Source organism: Triturus cristatus, chromosome 7 (assembly GCF_964204655.1).
Source record: "Triturus cristatus chromosome 7, aTriCri1.1, whole genome shotgun sequence".
Taxonomy (NCBI): domain Eukaryota; kingdom Metazoa; phylum Chordata; class Amphibia; order Caudata; family Salamandridae; genus Triturus; species Triturus cristatus.
This window is the reverse complement of record NC_140590.1, coordinates 1647432567-1647447074: the sequence shown is the minus strand read 5'-3', so window position 1 is coordinate 1647447074 and position 14508 is coordinate 1647432567. Positions and strand designations below refer to the sequence as shown.

Below are 14508 nucleotides of genomic sequence, written 5' to 3'. Positions count from 1 at the left end.
AAGCAGGCATTCTGGGTACAATCATGCTAATCAATATATATATATAAACATGTTGTCACAAAGCATTCTGGACACAGTCAAGCTAATGAGCATTCGTAAAAGTGTGGTCAGAAGACATGCTGTGTAGATGAATGCAGCCAGCACATATACCGGGATGGAAACTTTGGGCCACTGAGGACACACCCACCAACTTTCTAGGCAACAAAGACGGAGATTTGAAGTGGGTGCGGTGGATTCGTTTCAGGGTGTTCTTCTGGATTCGAAATGGAAGGATCACAGCAAGTTTAGCTAACAAGCACTGGAAAATCCAATAGGCCTCGCCTTTAGGACCACATGGATTTGCCAGTGGGGTTAAGCCATGATGCAAGGCATTAACTACTGCTCAACATGGCTAAAGAATAAATAAAGTAATACTTTTGATGCGGGCTGCTGCGTCATTTTATAGGTGCGTGCATCAGCATGGCTAAAAAATAAAAAAAATGTTTGCTAATAAAAAAAGTTTTGAAAATGTTTGATATTTGTAGGTGCCTGCTTGCGTGTTGCACGCACCTACAAAATGAGACCTACAATTGACGATTTTTTTCCTTGAATGGTGCATCCCTCTTCCGAAGTGTTGGAATGGGGAGCCCTCTTCCGGATGGAAGAGTCTCTTTTCCATAATGGTCAATGTATATGAAAGCAGGCGCTTGTGTCCTGTGGGATGGGGAGTGTCTCTACTGGAAAGGTGAGCCCCTCTACTGGAATGGTGGACTGCTGTCAGGGATTGTGAATTTTTTGCGAAAAGGTGGATCTTTCCTTCATGATAGAGAATGTGCCTCCTAGAAGGACGAGAATTTTTCTGGATTGAGAAACCTCTCTCCTGCAGTGACCGGTCTCCCTTCTGATAAGGGGATCCTCCATAGAATAGGGTATCTTCAATTTTCTTTCCTGAGTGGATAGCCTTTATGAGGGTGGTCCATCTCCCTTCCGAAATCCCAAGTCTTCCTTCTGGAATTATGAGCTTATCTTACAAATTTGCAAATTCTATCTTCTGGTTCTGAGTCTTCATTCTTAAATGATGAACCTCCGTTCCAAAAGAGATCCTCTTTGCTTGCCGAATGGCAATTTTCTTAGCAGAAGAGTCACAGTCGATCCATCTGAACAGGGATTAAGGTTAATGTTCTTGATCCAAAACTGTTAATGCTTTTGAAAGTAAACTCTCTGTTGTCCTCTTTCCGTAGGCCTCTGCTTGAAACCAGGACCATGTGCCGGCACCTTCTCCTGCCCTGGATCGTCCTGGGAAGCCACATCCTGGCTCAAGTCTATGGTCAAGGTAAGAAACAAGGGGGGCCTCAAAATAGTGCAGCACGGGGAAACAATAATATTTTCAGGCCGCTAGCCGATGACTCCTGATCATTTATCACTAGTTCTCATGAGTAGATTCCCTTACACTTCTATTACATACCCGTTCCCCACAAAGACATACTTGCTGTTGGTAAGAGAGGCCACATATTGCATGGGCATAAAGTCTAAACAAACTTCTGAGTAGGTCTATTACACACTGGTGAAGAGTGTTAGATGGGTGCAATAGTGTGTAGACGTAAAAAGCTCACGCTGAGTGACAGCTTGTGAAACCTGCACTTCTTGCCAATCTAAGAAGGTAGGACCAGAGGGCAGTTGTGATAAGTGGCTACTCGGGGCCAGGTGTACTAAGACTGGAGTCAACAAAAGTGGGGACAAAATGCGCACTGAATTTTACTGAATCCATTCTGTTTTTATGAACCAACCTATGTACTAATAGGACGGTTTGCAAAAACCCAATTAGTAATGATCTCAATTGGACCTACCTCATGAATATTAATAACGTAGTTGCAAATTGGCGCCCACCATGAATCGCAGCCATGACAGGGAGGGTGGCCTGCTGAGCTCAGTAGGCCACCATGTCTGCTCTTAAATAAAACATGTTTTTTTTAAAATGCATCCCATTTTCCTTAAAGGAAAACTGGATGCCTACAAAAGGGAAGAGGTCCTTTGGGAACCCCTTGCTGTTTGCAAATTAGTTATTGCTACATGTTTGTAGTTGATAAAGTACTAGTATTTTGGAGCCAGATTTTGGTCCCAAAACATTAATACATACCATTTGATTAAGTATTTGAAAGGGACGCCCTAAACATGCCCCTTACAGATACCAAATAGGTATTTGGTCAGAAACCTAAATTTCGATTTAGTAATGTGTTACCCAATCACGGTTTGGGTTTCATTCATGACAACAAGCCTCTTTGCATTAACACATAGCCTGACTCTGTGAATGAGACCTTTTGCTAATGCAAAAACGTTTCATCTCTTTGGCGATAAGCTCATTGTGGACTGTGCTATATGCTGTCTTTGGTGGGGTTGTGAAAAGCTGCCACTACTGGGCAGTAATGGAAGGTGACACCATTAGGCAGTGTGAGACTGAGCAGTGTGAGAGCCTTTCACTGGAGAGCAGTTTGAGAAGATTGCACTGCTGGCCAAACTTTGAAGTTGCCACTGGGGAGGAGTGTGAGAAGCGGAAGCTTGTAGGTAGTCTGAGGGGTTGACATTGGTGGCAGTATGTAAGGCTGACAGTGGTGGGTAGTTTTAGAAGCTGGAATTAGTGAGGAGTGTCAGAAGCTGGCGTGGGTGTTTGCACGGTGGATAGCATGCAAAGATGATACTGGTGGATAGTGCATGAGGTTGTCACTGTTGGGAAGTATTAGATGCCGGAGGTGCTTTTATCATTGGGTACAGTGAGAAGCAGCAAGGGCCGCAGAGTGTGAAAGGCTTCTCACTGGTGGGCAGTGTTAGGGGTTTACACTATTGGGTAGTCTGAAAAGGAGGCCCAGGTGGGGAGTGAGAGAATCCTGCACAGGAGGGAAGTGGTAGAAAGTGTCACCAGTGAGCAGTGTGGCATGCTTGCACTGATTCATAGTCTGAGAAGCTGCCACTGGTGAGCAGTGTGATACGCATCATAGTTTAAGAAGCTGCCACTGGTGGGAGGTGTGACCAACGTGTATTGAATCGTAGTTTGAGAAGCTGCTACTGATGTGCAGTGTGACACGCTTGCACTGATTCATAGTTTGGGAAGCTGTCACCAGTGGGGCAGTGAGACATGTTGTACTGATTCATAGTTTAAGAAGCTGCCACTGGTGAGCAGTGTAACACGCTTGCACTGGTTCGTACTCTGAGAAGCTGCCAGTGGTGAGCAGTGTGACACGCTTGCACTGGTCCGTACTCTGAGAAGCTGCCAGTGGTGAGCAGTGTGACACGCTTGCACTGGTTCGTACTCTGAGAAGCTGCCAGTGCTGAGCAGTGTGACACGCTTGCACTGGTCCGTACTCTGAGAAACTGCAGTGGTGAGCAGTGTGACACGCTTGCACTGGTTCGTACTCTGAGAAGCTGCCAGTGGTGAGCAGTGTGACACGCTTGCACTGGTTCGTACTCTGAGAAGCTGCCAGTGGTGAGCAGTGTGACACGCTTGCACTGGTTCGTACTCTGAGAAGCTGCCAGTGCTGAGCAGTGTGACATGCTTGCACTGATTCATAGTTTGAGACAATGCCACTGATGGGCATAGTTGCTAGCTGACACTGGTGGGTATTGTGAATAGCTGACTCTGGTGGGCAGTGTGAGGTGCTGGCACTGTGAAATAGCATGAGAAGCTTGAAAGAGTGGGTAGCATGCATGGGTATTCACCACTTACTCACACTAGACAGAGGCCTTTAGATTCTGAAGCCAAACATTAATCAGAAGGAAAAACACGAAACAAATCCTTCTCAGTGCCCAGAGGCGACATAGCTCTCAGAATGTACAATTCAAGAAAACACACTCTCCAAAGTGAAAAACCCGGAGACAGTCAGACTGCAGGAAGTGTCTCGTCTCTCCCGTGAGCGTTGTATGGACAGATATTCATCGCTCTCTGCCTAAGGCACATATTTCGCTCCATACATTGCTCACACTGTCTACTCTGTCAAGCAGATGATTGTATATAAGGGCATCTCTGTCTGTTGCAACTCTCACTTTTTGTGCCGATGGCTCCAGGAGCCCTTGGCCCGCATGAGGGGAGGGGTGTGTTAGTTTTTGGGAAATCTGCCTGACATCAGACTTAATTACCTCCTGCCCTCGCCCCAACCCCACTTAGTCACACAAACATGACTAAATCCTCAACACCTGAAGGTGACAGACCAGGGAGACTGAATTTCAACACTGCATGAAGAATAAAAGGTGCTCTCCTTTAATAGTTGAAGAAGGAATGTGTCTATTCAACTTCTTTGGCCCAGCAGGTCCAAAACAGACAAGATAATGTCTATATCACCTTTTTGAAGTGTGCTGGTTCGAGTAGTTGCTGATGAATGAAAGAAGGAACCTGTAGAAATGGATGGACCAAAACAGAAGCGGGCCTAATGAACAAGCTTGCCCATGAGGCTCTGTCCCTTGCTCTTTGCTCCCCCCTTTCTTCTTATGATTTTTGATAACGCACAGGGTTGATGCTACATTAAGGGATTTGTAGGCTGCAGGTTTATGGTGTTGCCACAACTGATCATAAGAGAGCGTTAGATTGCAATAAATCACATGAGAATGACTTTTTGCAAGTGATGAGGGAGTACCCCAATGGCAAAATATAATTTTGCCTGGAGCTCTGAAAATTAAATTTCTAGTTCTGGAGTTGGCTGAGAACGGTGCAGCAATTCCTACAAGCTCAAATCAGGAGCTCTGTGAAGATTATTATGCTGCATTATCAAAATCCCTGCACACAGTGCCATTTTACGAATTTCTAGGGGCACTGGGCAAGGCATACTTTGGAATCCATTATTAGATCATTTTAATGTGTGTTCTCCGGACGATATTGAAATATACATTAAGCTTTCAGAAACGGGGGCGCCAAAACAGCTGAAAAATCAAGACTCCCAGCTTCAGAGAGCAGTAGAGAGAAGTGAAAAGAGGGGAAGTAGGCACACGGATGTAGAGATGGGGGACAGAGGTAAAGACGCTGGTGAGGTAGAAGTTTTGAGGTGAGGACAGACAAAATATTATGGGCCTCATTTACAACAGAATGGCGTAGGTGGTGCTGCAAACAATTTCGCAGCGCTATGTCATTCTCAAAGTGCAGGATTGCGCCGTATTTACAAAAATACTGTGCATTCATCTACTGACCCCTGCACAGGCACTAAAAAAACAGCCTAGCGCCATTGCAGGCACCCGTTCTCCATGTTGCAAGGGTGCTTGCAGTTGCGGAGATGATTGATTTTGTGCAGGAAGGGAGACCTTTCTGCACCAAATCAATCAATGGAGGCGATTAACTCCTTCTATGTGTGCGGCAGAATGCTGCCAACATAGGATGAGGAAAAAGCAAGAGAAAGAGGAAAAAACAAGGAGAAATAAGGATATTTGTCCTTGTTGCATCTCGTTAACGCCAACCCTGGGGTGGCGTTAGAATCTGGCACATTCCCAGGTTTACGATTCCTCGTATATCTTGGAATGCTTCAGATTCCACGGGTGTTGCGTGGGAACACCCACAGCAACACCCATGGAACGCCCCTTTCACACAGTGTCCTGTGTGAATGGAGCACATGTTTACAAGGCCGCGCAAAGCCACATAAGGTGGTTTCGCGTGGCCTTGCAAATTGCTGCGGCACATTGCGCCGCAGGAGCATCCAAAAAGTGATGCTCCGGCAGCGCAAAAGTGCCAGTAGTGCCTCGTAAATGAGAACTTATGGAGCTTATTTACAAGCTCTTTGTGCCGCCGGTGCGTCACTTTTAAGGTGGGGAAAAGTGACGCACCGGCGGCGCAAGGGGCTTGTAAATAAGCCCCTATCCTTTTAATATAAGAGAGCATAATGGTCAAGGATGGAGAGGCCGAATGTGTCCATTGGCAAAGTAATCTGCTTATTACACGCATGAGTATCACTTTACCAGGAAGGTGGTGCCCTGTGCAAATGCTCACTTTGTCCATGACATAAAACGGATCTGTGCACGTAGAGATCGGAAACAAAAGTGAAAGGAAATGTGAAAAGGGTGGGGAATATTTAAATGGGACAAAGTAAGAGAGGGAGAGAGAAGGAGAGAAATGAACAAAAATAGGGCGTGCATTGTTAAGAAAAATGTAAGAGTGGAAAGCAATGAAAGGGACGTCCTCAGCACAGTAGAGCTGTAGGGCTCCAGATTAAGTCTGGAGGGGGCCCTTTCAGGTACCTTGCAGAGGAGCCCCCTCAAGTTTCATTATGCCAGTGACAGGGACTGCTGGAAAAGAACAAGGCAGAAATGGAGATGGGGGAATAACATGAAGAGTAAGGTGACTTTAGAAACATAAAGAGTTTTGAATATGAGAGGAGATAAAGAATACAGAGCAAATGAAAGGGGCAGAAAGAAAACACACAAGCAAAGTAAAAGCATGAAAAGCCAGAAGTCACAAAATATACAAAAGGGTCAAAGCCAGGAACAGAGATTGGAATGAAGCGGGAAACTATAGTTGAAAAAGGGACAGAGGAGATAAAACAGAAGAGAAATTGTGAAAAACAGCAAAAAAATGAACAGGCTCCATCAGGTTTAAAGCCGGGGGAGATACAACGGGGATGTGGGTATTGGTGTGAATATTGCAGAGTTCAATATGCAATAAACAGGCACTTGCATTACAAAACTTGAGGGGGCCCCCATACAAGGTACATGGAGGGCCCCGGAGCTCTCTGGCCAGTGTACTCTGCTGAGGAGTATCCTGCAGCTCACCCCCCCCCCGCACTGCGGGCTGCTGGGTCCTGTGTTACGCCACTGTATACAGACCACTAGTTCATATCCTTGTGGGATAGCTCACTGACCTAATACAGAGATCACAGAAATCTCAGTGTAGCTTGTAAATCACAGTCTCTGATCCCATTCAGAGATAGCTGAGAAAAAAGGGAATGGGAAAACCTATGTGCTGATCACAAGCACTATGCAAAAGACACACAATTGATGGACGAAATGCAGAACAAATCAAAACATTCACCCCCAGTCAAGAGATCTGGGTTAAATCCATCATTCTTTTGCTCACCATGCCACCCCCAGTTTAGACCTGGCCATATGCAAATCAGTCTTTACCCTGTGCCTCATGGAACAGTCCAGCCCGAACTGCCAAGCCAGGTCCTCCCTGGACTGGAAACAAGCATCCTAGGACCGGATTCAGGGTTTCGCCCCTCATCAGCCAGGATAGCTTGATTCCAGCCGCACAGCGCTCCGTCCATCATTTCCTTGTGTTTGATTTGTTTGCCCTAAGTTGGCAGGATATGCCCAGACGTGAGTCCCTTGCTCACTTTGCCACTGGATTCAAGCTAGCCTGGCTGATGAGGGGTGTTACCCCAAAACCGGTCCCAGGATGCTTGTTTTCGGTCCAGGGCAGAAATGGCTTGGCAGTTCGGTCTGGACTGTTACCATGAGGCACTCGGTCGAGACTGATTTGCATATAGCTGTGTCTAAACTGGGGTGGTGAAGTGAGCTAAAGAATGATGATGGATTCAACCCAGATCTGTGACTGTGGGTGAGTGTCTAAAAAGTTTCAGCGCTCAGTCCATAATTTCCTTGTGTTTGCTTTGTTCACCCTAGGTTTGGCAAGGTATGCCTGGACGTGGGTCCCTTGCTCACTTTGCCACTGGATTCAAGCTAGCCTGACTGATGAGGGGTGTTACCCCGAAACCGGTCCCAGGATGCTTGTTTCCGGTCCAGGGAAGACATGGCTTGGCAGTTCAGTCTGGACTGTTCCTATGAGGCACAGGGTCAAGACTGATTTGCATATAGCTGTGTCTGAACTGGGGTGGCGAAGTGAGCTAAAGAATGATGGTGGAATCAACCCAGATCTGTGACTGGGGGTGAGTGTCTAAAAAGTTTCAGCGCTCCGTCCATCATTTCCTTGTGTTTGTTTTGGTCACAAGCTCTAATCATGCTGAAAAAGACGAGTATGTTAATGGATCCTGTGTAGAGTTTTTGTGTGTGACTATGTTCAGATCTCAGCGAGACAGCTCCCTCTCAGAAGGGCACTGGAACTGGGAGCCCTATAACAGAATAATATCATAACAAGCATTGACAATGTCACTAGGTCTGAAGTCGTCCACCAGTCTTTTTTGCTTTGCCAATGCTTGTTTTATTAAACTTTTTTAAAATAAAACTTTATTGCTGGAGAAGCTGCTGGACCATCATCAATCTTAAAAACGAAAGCCCAAAAATATTTTTCAGTATCAAAAAGCACATGTTGTTAAAGTAGTCCTTGGTACTTACAGGAACTACTATGTGTATGGAAGCACTTCTAGTGGAAGGGCAGAATGCTGTTTTAGCCAGTGGCTGAAATGGGCTGACCCATTGCCTCATGATGTAGGGGGTGGAATTAAAATGTGAATTACTCAATAACAGACCAGTGGATGAAGAGCATTGTGTGAAAGTCCTAATATATATTATATGAAAAATGTTTTTTTAAATCAAAAAGTCTTTGTTAACGCTAGACCTAAGTATAGCAACTTCATTGGCAACCGATATCAGATCTCAGGTCTCTGTATTCACTGGCTGATCCGCAAAAGATATGTATGTAATAATATAATGGTAACGGTCTTACTAGGTATGCTACAACAGCTGCATTTATTTCTTTTGTTTTATTTTATTTATTATTGTTATTTACTTTACTCTATTATTTGTATATTTGCATATTTAACTAGTCCTAATTTGATGCGACCCATCTTAGTTTGATATCTTATTACTACTGCTTAGCATTCTCCCACCAAACCTGTACATGTATGCTAACTCTCTGCTTTTCACTATACGTAATCCGTAACGAGCCCCCCCACCCTGTTCCTCTTGCTTTAAAAAATGTCAATACATTTCTTAGAAATAAAAAACAAGCATACACAGTAAAGATGTACTTTTGAGATGCAGCAATGGTGCACTCGAGAGCAGCTTCCACAGGACTGCCACGCCCAGGCCCTCTGGCCGTCTGTCCGAGGGGTCATTTGTCATCAGTCAACCACTTTCCTTGGGCATCCTGCCTGCAGCCATGTGAATCTGAGCATGTTGTACAAAGGTTTGACCTCCTCTGGTCATCATGATGGTAAGATAGGAGCCATCTGGGGTCACAGGGAGGTCACCCACTCAGGACCTTCTCTGACAGAGCATTGGGAGATGCCCAGTGGACAGTGGACAGGTAGGCCTCTGTAGTTTTATCTCATTTTATGAAGGGTGTTGTCTAAATTATAGACAGCATATTTGTATGCAGGGCTGCAGGACTGTTGCTTAAAAGTTTTGTCAATGGTTATCAACTTTGGTGCTTAAAAAGAAATGGGGCAAAGTCAGCAAATATTGGCAAAGTCAGTAGGTCTTGCCTGTTCTAGAGCTGAAGAGAGCTACCCGGAATGTCAATGTTTTTTTAGCTATTTTATACAGCCATTTTTTCCATGATGCTGTGAAGCATGGCTGAGAGTAAAGATATAGTGCTATGCTGCAGTCGTGCAAGAGCTACTTGGCTTTGCCAATATGTTTTTTTGGAGGGAAAAGAGGGACAAGCAACAATGGGTGTGGAGGAAGGTGGGAGGTAGCATACAAGCATCAAAGTAGCATAGAGCCGGAGCTCAAGTAAAAAGAAGACCCAAACAGATAAAGCGATATGACGCGTCCTCTTGGTACTGATGTAGCATATGCTCAGTACAGGGATGTTTGTTTTATTCTGCTGGTAGATCTCTCAGTAGTTTTGAATATGGTGGACCACAGACACTCCTCTCTATTTTACCATCTTATATTAACATGTCTGGTTAGGTGGAGGAGTGGGTTACACCCTTCCAAAGTGATCGCTCTTACATCGATCCCATCTGATCCCTATTAAGGCATTTGTGAGGGCCTTTTAGGTCCTCTGCATTCTTGCAGTCCTTTGTGATGCTTCGTGGGTCCATCTGATCGCCATCTCTATTCACCTTGTTCATGGACCATCAGGGATACTTGTTGGCTGAATGCATTGTCTCAATTCATCATTATGCAAATTACAGACAGTCGTACACCAATTGCTGCAGAGATACTTCTCAATTATTGAAGCTTGCATGGGTGCAGCAGACTTGAAGCTTAACCCCTGCTGTGCCAAGGGTTCATTGGGCTCTTAACTTAGCAATCGCAAGGGATGTCCTGGCACCAACTGGATAGAAAAAGACAGTCATCCTTGAAGAGCAGGAGGCCCCTCAAATCCTTGGGCCCGGTGCCACTACACCTGCTGCACTTATAGCTGCGACTCCGAGTTTCACCTTTATAAAGCCGAGGTCGAGATTTACAAAGGTTTTATTGTGAGTAGGTGTTGTGTATTTCTGCAGGCATAAGTGTGACATAGTCAGGGAGAGACAATCCTTCCTACCCTTGTCCCATCCCATCCCCCGCGGTTGGTGGATCAATCATTGATAAACAATTCTCCTACTGATTATCACGATGCTGTGTTGCGAGGGCTGCCTTTGTATTCTCTGCTTCCTTGAAGGACATGTGTTTTTCATCTGCCCATCTTGTTACATATATAGGAAAACATAAACATACAGCTTATTCCCAAGGCACTGTACTGCCCCCTCTGGAAACAAATACATCATCAAACAAGCATTGGCATAGCCAATAGGTCTTGCCTTTGGGACCTTATAAGTGTTTAGCCATGCAACACTTGATGTTGTTGCACCAAGGATATTGTACTGGATAACTAAACACTTATAAGGTCCCAAAGGGGAGACCTATTGGTTATGCCAATGCTTATTGTTTTTTAAAAGGACAATCAGTGCTATCAGGCTCCGGCTGCCACTTAGTCCACCGCATCCCACGTAGATGCTGCAGCCATCTGTGAATGGTTTTAAAACAAATTCAAAAGCGGTCGCCAGTGTATGTGAATCCCTATCTTAACTGCGAGCTTGTTCTACTGCTTCCCAATTCAATTAAATACAAATTATGTAAAAAGAACATCCCTTTCTGAGCTGCACAGCTCATCCTACCCACGTTTCACGCGCAGATTTGAAATACTGATGGTTTGGGCTTCCCGGGTTGAGAGGTAGAGAGGTATGGAGAGGTAGAGAGGTGTAGAGAGGTAGAGAGAAGTAGAGAGAGTTAGAGAGAGGTAGAGAAAAAGGTAGGGAGAGAAGTAAAGCGAGAGGTAGAGAGAGGTAGAGAGAGAGGTAGAGAGGGAGGGAGGGAGGTAGAGGGAGAGAGGTAGAGAGGTAGGGAGAGAGGTAGAGAGGTAGAGAGAGAGAGGTAGAGAGAGAGGTAGAGAGAGGTAGAGAGGTAGAGAGAGAGAGGCAGTGAGAGAGAGAGAGAGAGAGAGGGGGGGAGGTAAGAGAGGTAGAGAGAAGTAGAGAGGTAGAGAGAGAGGTAGAGAGGTAGAGAGGTTGAGGTAGAGGTAGAGAGGTAGAGAGAGAGGTAGAGAGGTAGAGAGAGAGAGGTAGAGAGAGAGGTAGGTAGAGGTAGAGAGAGGTAGAGAGAGAGGTAGAGAGGTAGAGAGAGGTAGAGGGATAGAGAGAGGTAGAGGGATAGAGAGGTAGAGAGAGGTAGAGAGGTAGAGTTAGAGAGGTAAAGAGGTAGAGGTAGAGAGGTAGAGAGAGAGAGGGGTAGAGAGGTAAAGAGAGAGAGGTAGAGAGAGAGAGGTAGAGGTAGAGAGGTAGAGAGAGGTAGAGGTAGAGAGGTAGAGAGAAAGGGGTAGAGAGGTAGAGAGAGAGAGAGGTAGAGAGAGAGAGGTAGAGAGAGAGAGATAGAGGTAGAGAGAGGTAGAGAGAGGTAGAGAGGTAGAGAGAGGTAGAGAGAGGTAGGGAGGTAGAGGGAGGTAGAGAGGGAGAGATGGAGAGAGAGAGGTGGAGAGAGAGGTAGAGAGGTAGGAGGTAGAGAGACGTAGAGAGGTAGAGATAGAAAGAGGTAGAGGTAGAGAGGTAGAGGGAGAGGGGTAGAGAGGTAGAGAGAGAGAGAGGTAGAGGAAGAGAGGTAGAGAGAGGTAGAGGTAGAGAGGTAGAGAGAGAGGGTTAGAGAGGTAGAGAGAGAGAGAGGTAGAGAGTGAGAGAGGAAGAGAGAGAGGGAGGGAGCGAGAGAGAGATTGAGAGAGGTAGAGAGGTAGAGAGATAGAGGTAGAGAGAGGTAGAGAGGTAGAGGGAGGTAGAGAGGGAGAGAGGTAGAGGGAGAGAGGTAGGGAGAGAGGTAGAGAGACAGAGGTAGAGAGAGAGGTAGAGAGAGGTAGAGAGGTAGAGAGAGGTAGAAAGAGAGAGAGAGAGAGGTAGAGAGAGAGATAGAGAGAGATAGAGAGGTGTAGAGGTAGAGAGAGAGGTAGAGGGGTAGGGGGTAGAGAGAGGTAGAGAGGTAGAGGTAGAGAGAGGTAGAGGGAGAGGGGTAGAGAGGTAGAGAGAGAGAGGTAGAGGTAGAGGTAGAGAGGTAGAGAGAGGTAGAGGTAGAGAGGTAGAGAGAGAGGGGTAGAGAGGTAGAGAGAGAGAGGTAGAGAGTGAGAGAGGTAGAGAGAGAGAGGTAGAGGGAGAGGGGTAGAGAGAGAGAGGTAAAGAGGTGGAGAGAGGTAGAGAGAGAGGGAGGGAGAGAGCGAGAGAGAGAGATTGAGAGAGGTAGAGAGGTAGAGAGGTAGGGGTAGAGAGGTCGAGAGGTAGAGAGGTAGATAGGTAGAGAGAGGTAGAGAGAGGTAGAGAGGTAGAGAGAGAGGTAACAAACCGTGCAATTGACCAAATCACAGAGTTTGCAAACAGTAAAAGTGTTCTGCGCCAAAGCATCAAGTATTCAGAAAAACAACAAATTAGCTACATGTGGACAGACACACCTTTGCAGGAAGCAGTGACGGCAGGTCTAGTTACAAAGAAAGCGTGTGCATACAGTGCGCTAAATGGGATTCAAGCCATATGATGCAAGAAAAAATGCACACTACTACCACACTGCATCTCCTCTCATATCTGATCTGCGCACCTTTACACACACACCTCATTTTAGATGATCCCTAGCTGAGGGCGACACCAGCCGAAACAGCTTCCCACCCCCAGTTTCGGCTTTGGATTCATGTGGGTTGATGTATCAGATTCATGGCCACACAGTAAGACACGGACGCACCGGCGCGGTGTCAGGGAACTATTAACCTTGCTCCTGGTCCCTAGCACAGCAAGACAAAGGCGTCCACTGCCACAGAGCTGCAGTGTGTATTAGGGATGGCATGGTCAAAAAGAATCGATGTGCCGCTGCTTGAAGTACACAACAATATTTTGGCGGCGCCCAAGTCAAGAGTGACATCATCTCCCGACCACCACCCAGATCTCACAACTAGTTGGGACCCTATGGACAGAGAATTCACTAAACGGCCGATGTGGCAAAAGAAAACGTGCATGATGCTGGAAGAGAGCACACGCGTCATCTGTGCGCATGACATGCTAGAGAGAATAAAAATAAAACACTGCACACCATCTATTGTTACAGCGCAGCGCACCCATCTCCGGTGCAAGTCCGCGCTACCGGAGATCATAGGTCTCCGATACACTGTCTGCAATGTAACCGGCGTCCAATGATCGCACACATCAAAGGTCACGCTGCCAGAAATAACACATTTCTATACTACCCACCCTCAGGCGGCTGAGGAAAATACACATCTCCAAGGCACAGCAATGCAGGCAGGCGGGACACGCATTGACAATGCAGAGCCCACGACGTCCCACATAATGTGCATCACTGACACGCACAGCGAGGACCCATAAAGGACAAACATTACTGATGCACAAACAATCCAGGCTACTAGAAAGAACATGCAGCCCCTTGCAGTCACTGTCAGAAAATGTGCACACATCAGAAGGCTACGAAAACAACACAGACACAAAATGCAGGTCAGTATTCGGAGTCTACATCCACAATGTATGTGCATGATACACGCACGATACACGTCAGTGCAAACAGTCAATGATAATATATATCAGAAGCGCGCACCGCTATGCTGTCAGAGAGAACACATCACAGCTGATGCACTCCTCGTGCTGCCAGAAGAAACATACACCCTCACTGCTGTGCACGTGCTGCTAGCGAGAGCATACGCCATTGCTGTACACAACATGCTGCTGGTACTCTGATCGAACATAAATAAACACATGCTGCCCGAGAGAGGCAATGAAAAAATTAGAAAAAATGAAAGACAAGCGGTCTTCAAAAAGGAGACAGAGAGTGCGGAGCGAGTGGGTGAGGAGAGAGAAGCACATGTGGGCGAGGAGAGAGAGGGAGATGAGGTAGGGAGCAGGAGGTGAGCCCGCGAGTGGTGTGCGTACGCGCGCTTACCTCGAAGGAAAGTGAAAGCGCAAGGATGTCGAGCCGGGAGAGCAGTCTGCTCTTTTTCGAAGCACAGACTTGTGCTTGTGGCGCGCCCCTGCATGCTCCCGCAAGGTGTATGCCGCCACAAGCACGAGTATGTGCTTCGAAAAAGAGCAGAACGAGGGCTAAAGGTCCTCCTAAGCAACACATGCGCGCTGTGTAGGCGAGACCTAAAAATGGCTGGGCCCACTTGCAAGGCCTTGGTGCTTCCTCACCCTCACTCCT

General features: G+C 46.5%; 1 protein-coding gene across 2 annotated transcripts in view; it reads left to right on the top strand.

Annotated features, from left to right (window-relative positions):
• The window catches only part of COL20A1 (collagen type XX alpha 1 chain), a 537383-nt gene that overhangs the window by 44597 nt on the left and 478278 nt on the right, over positions 1-14508 (top strand). For both annotated transcript variants that reach the window (XM_085619699.1, XM_085619698.1), the window contains exon 2: positions 1221-1312. In XM_085619699.1, coding sequence (XP_085475825.1) covers positions 1243-1312 — 70 coding nt within the window. In that variant the 5' untranslated portion in view covers positions 1221-1242. The remainder of the gene's footprint in view (positions 1-1220; positions 1313-14508) is intronic.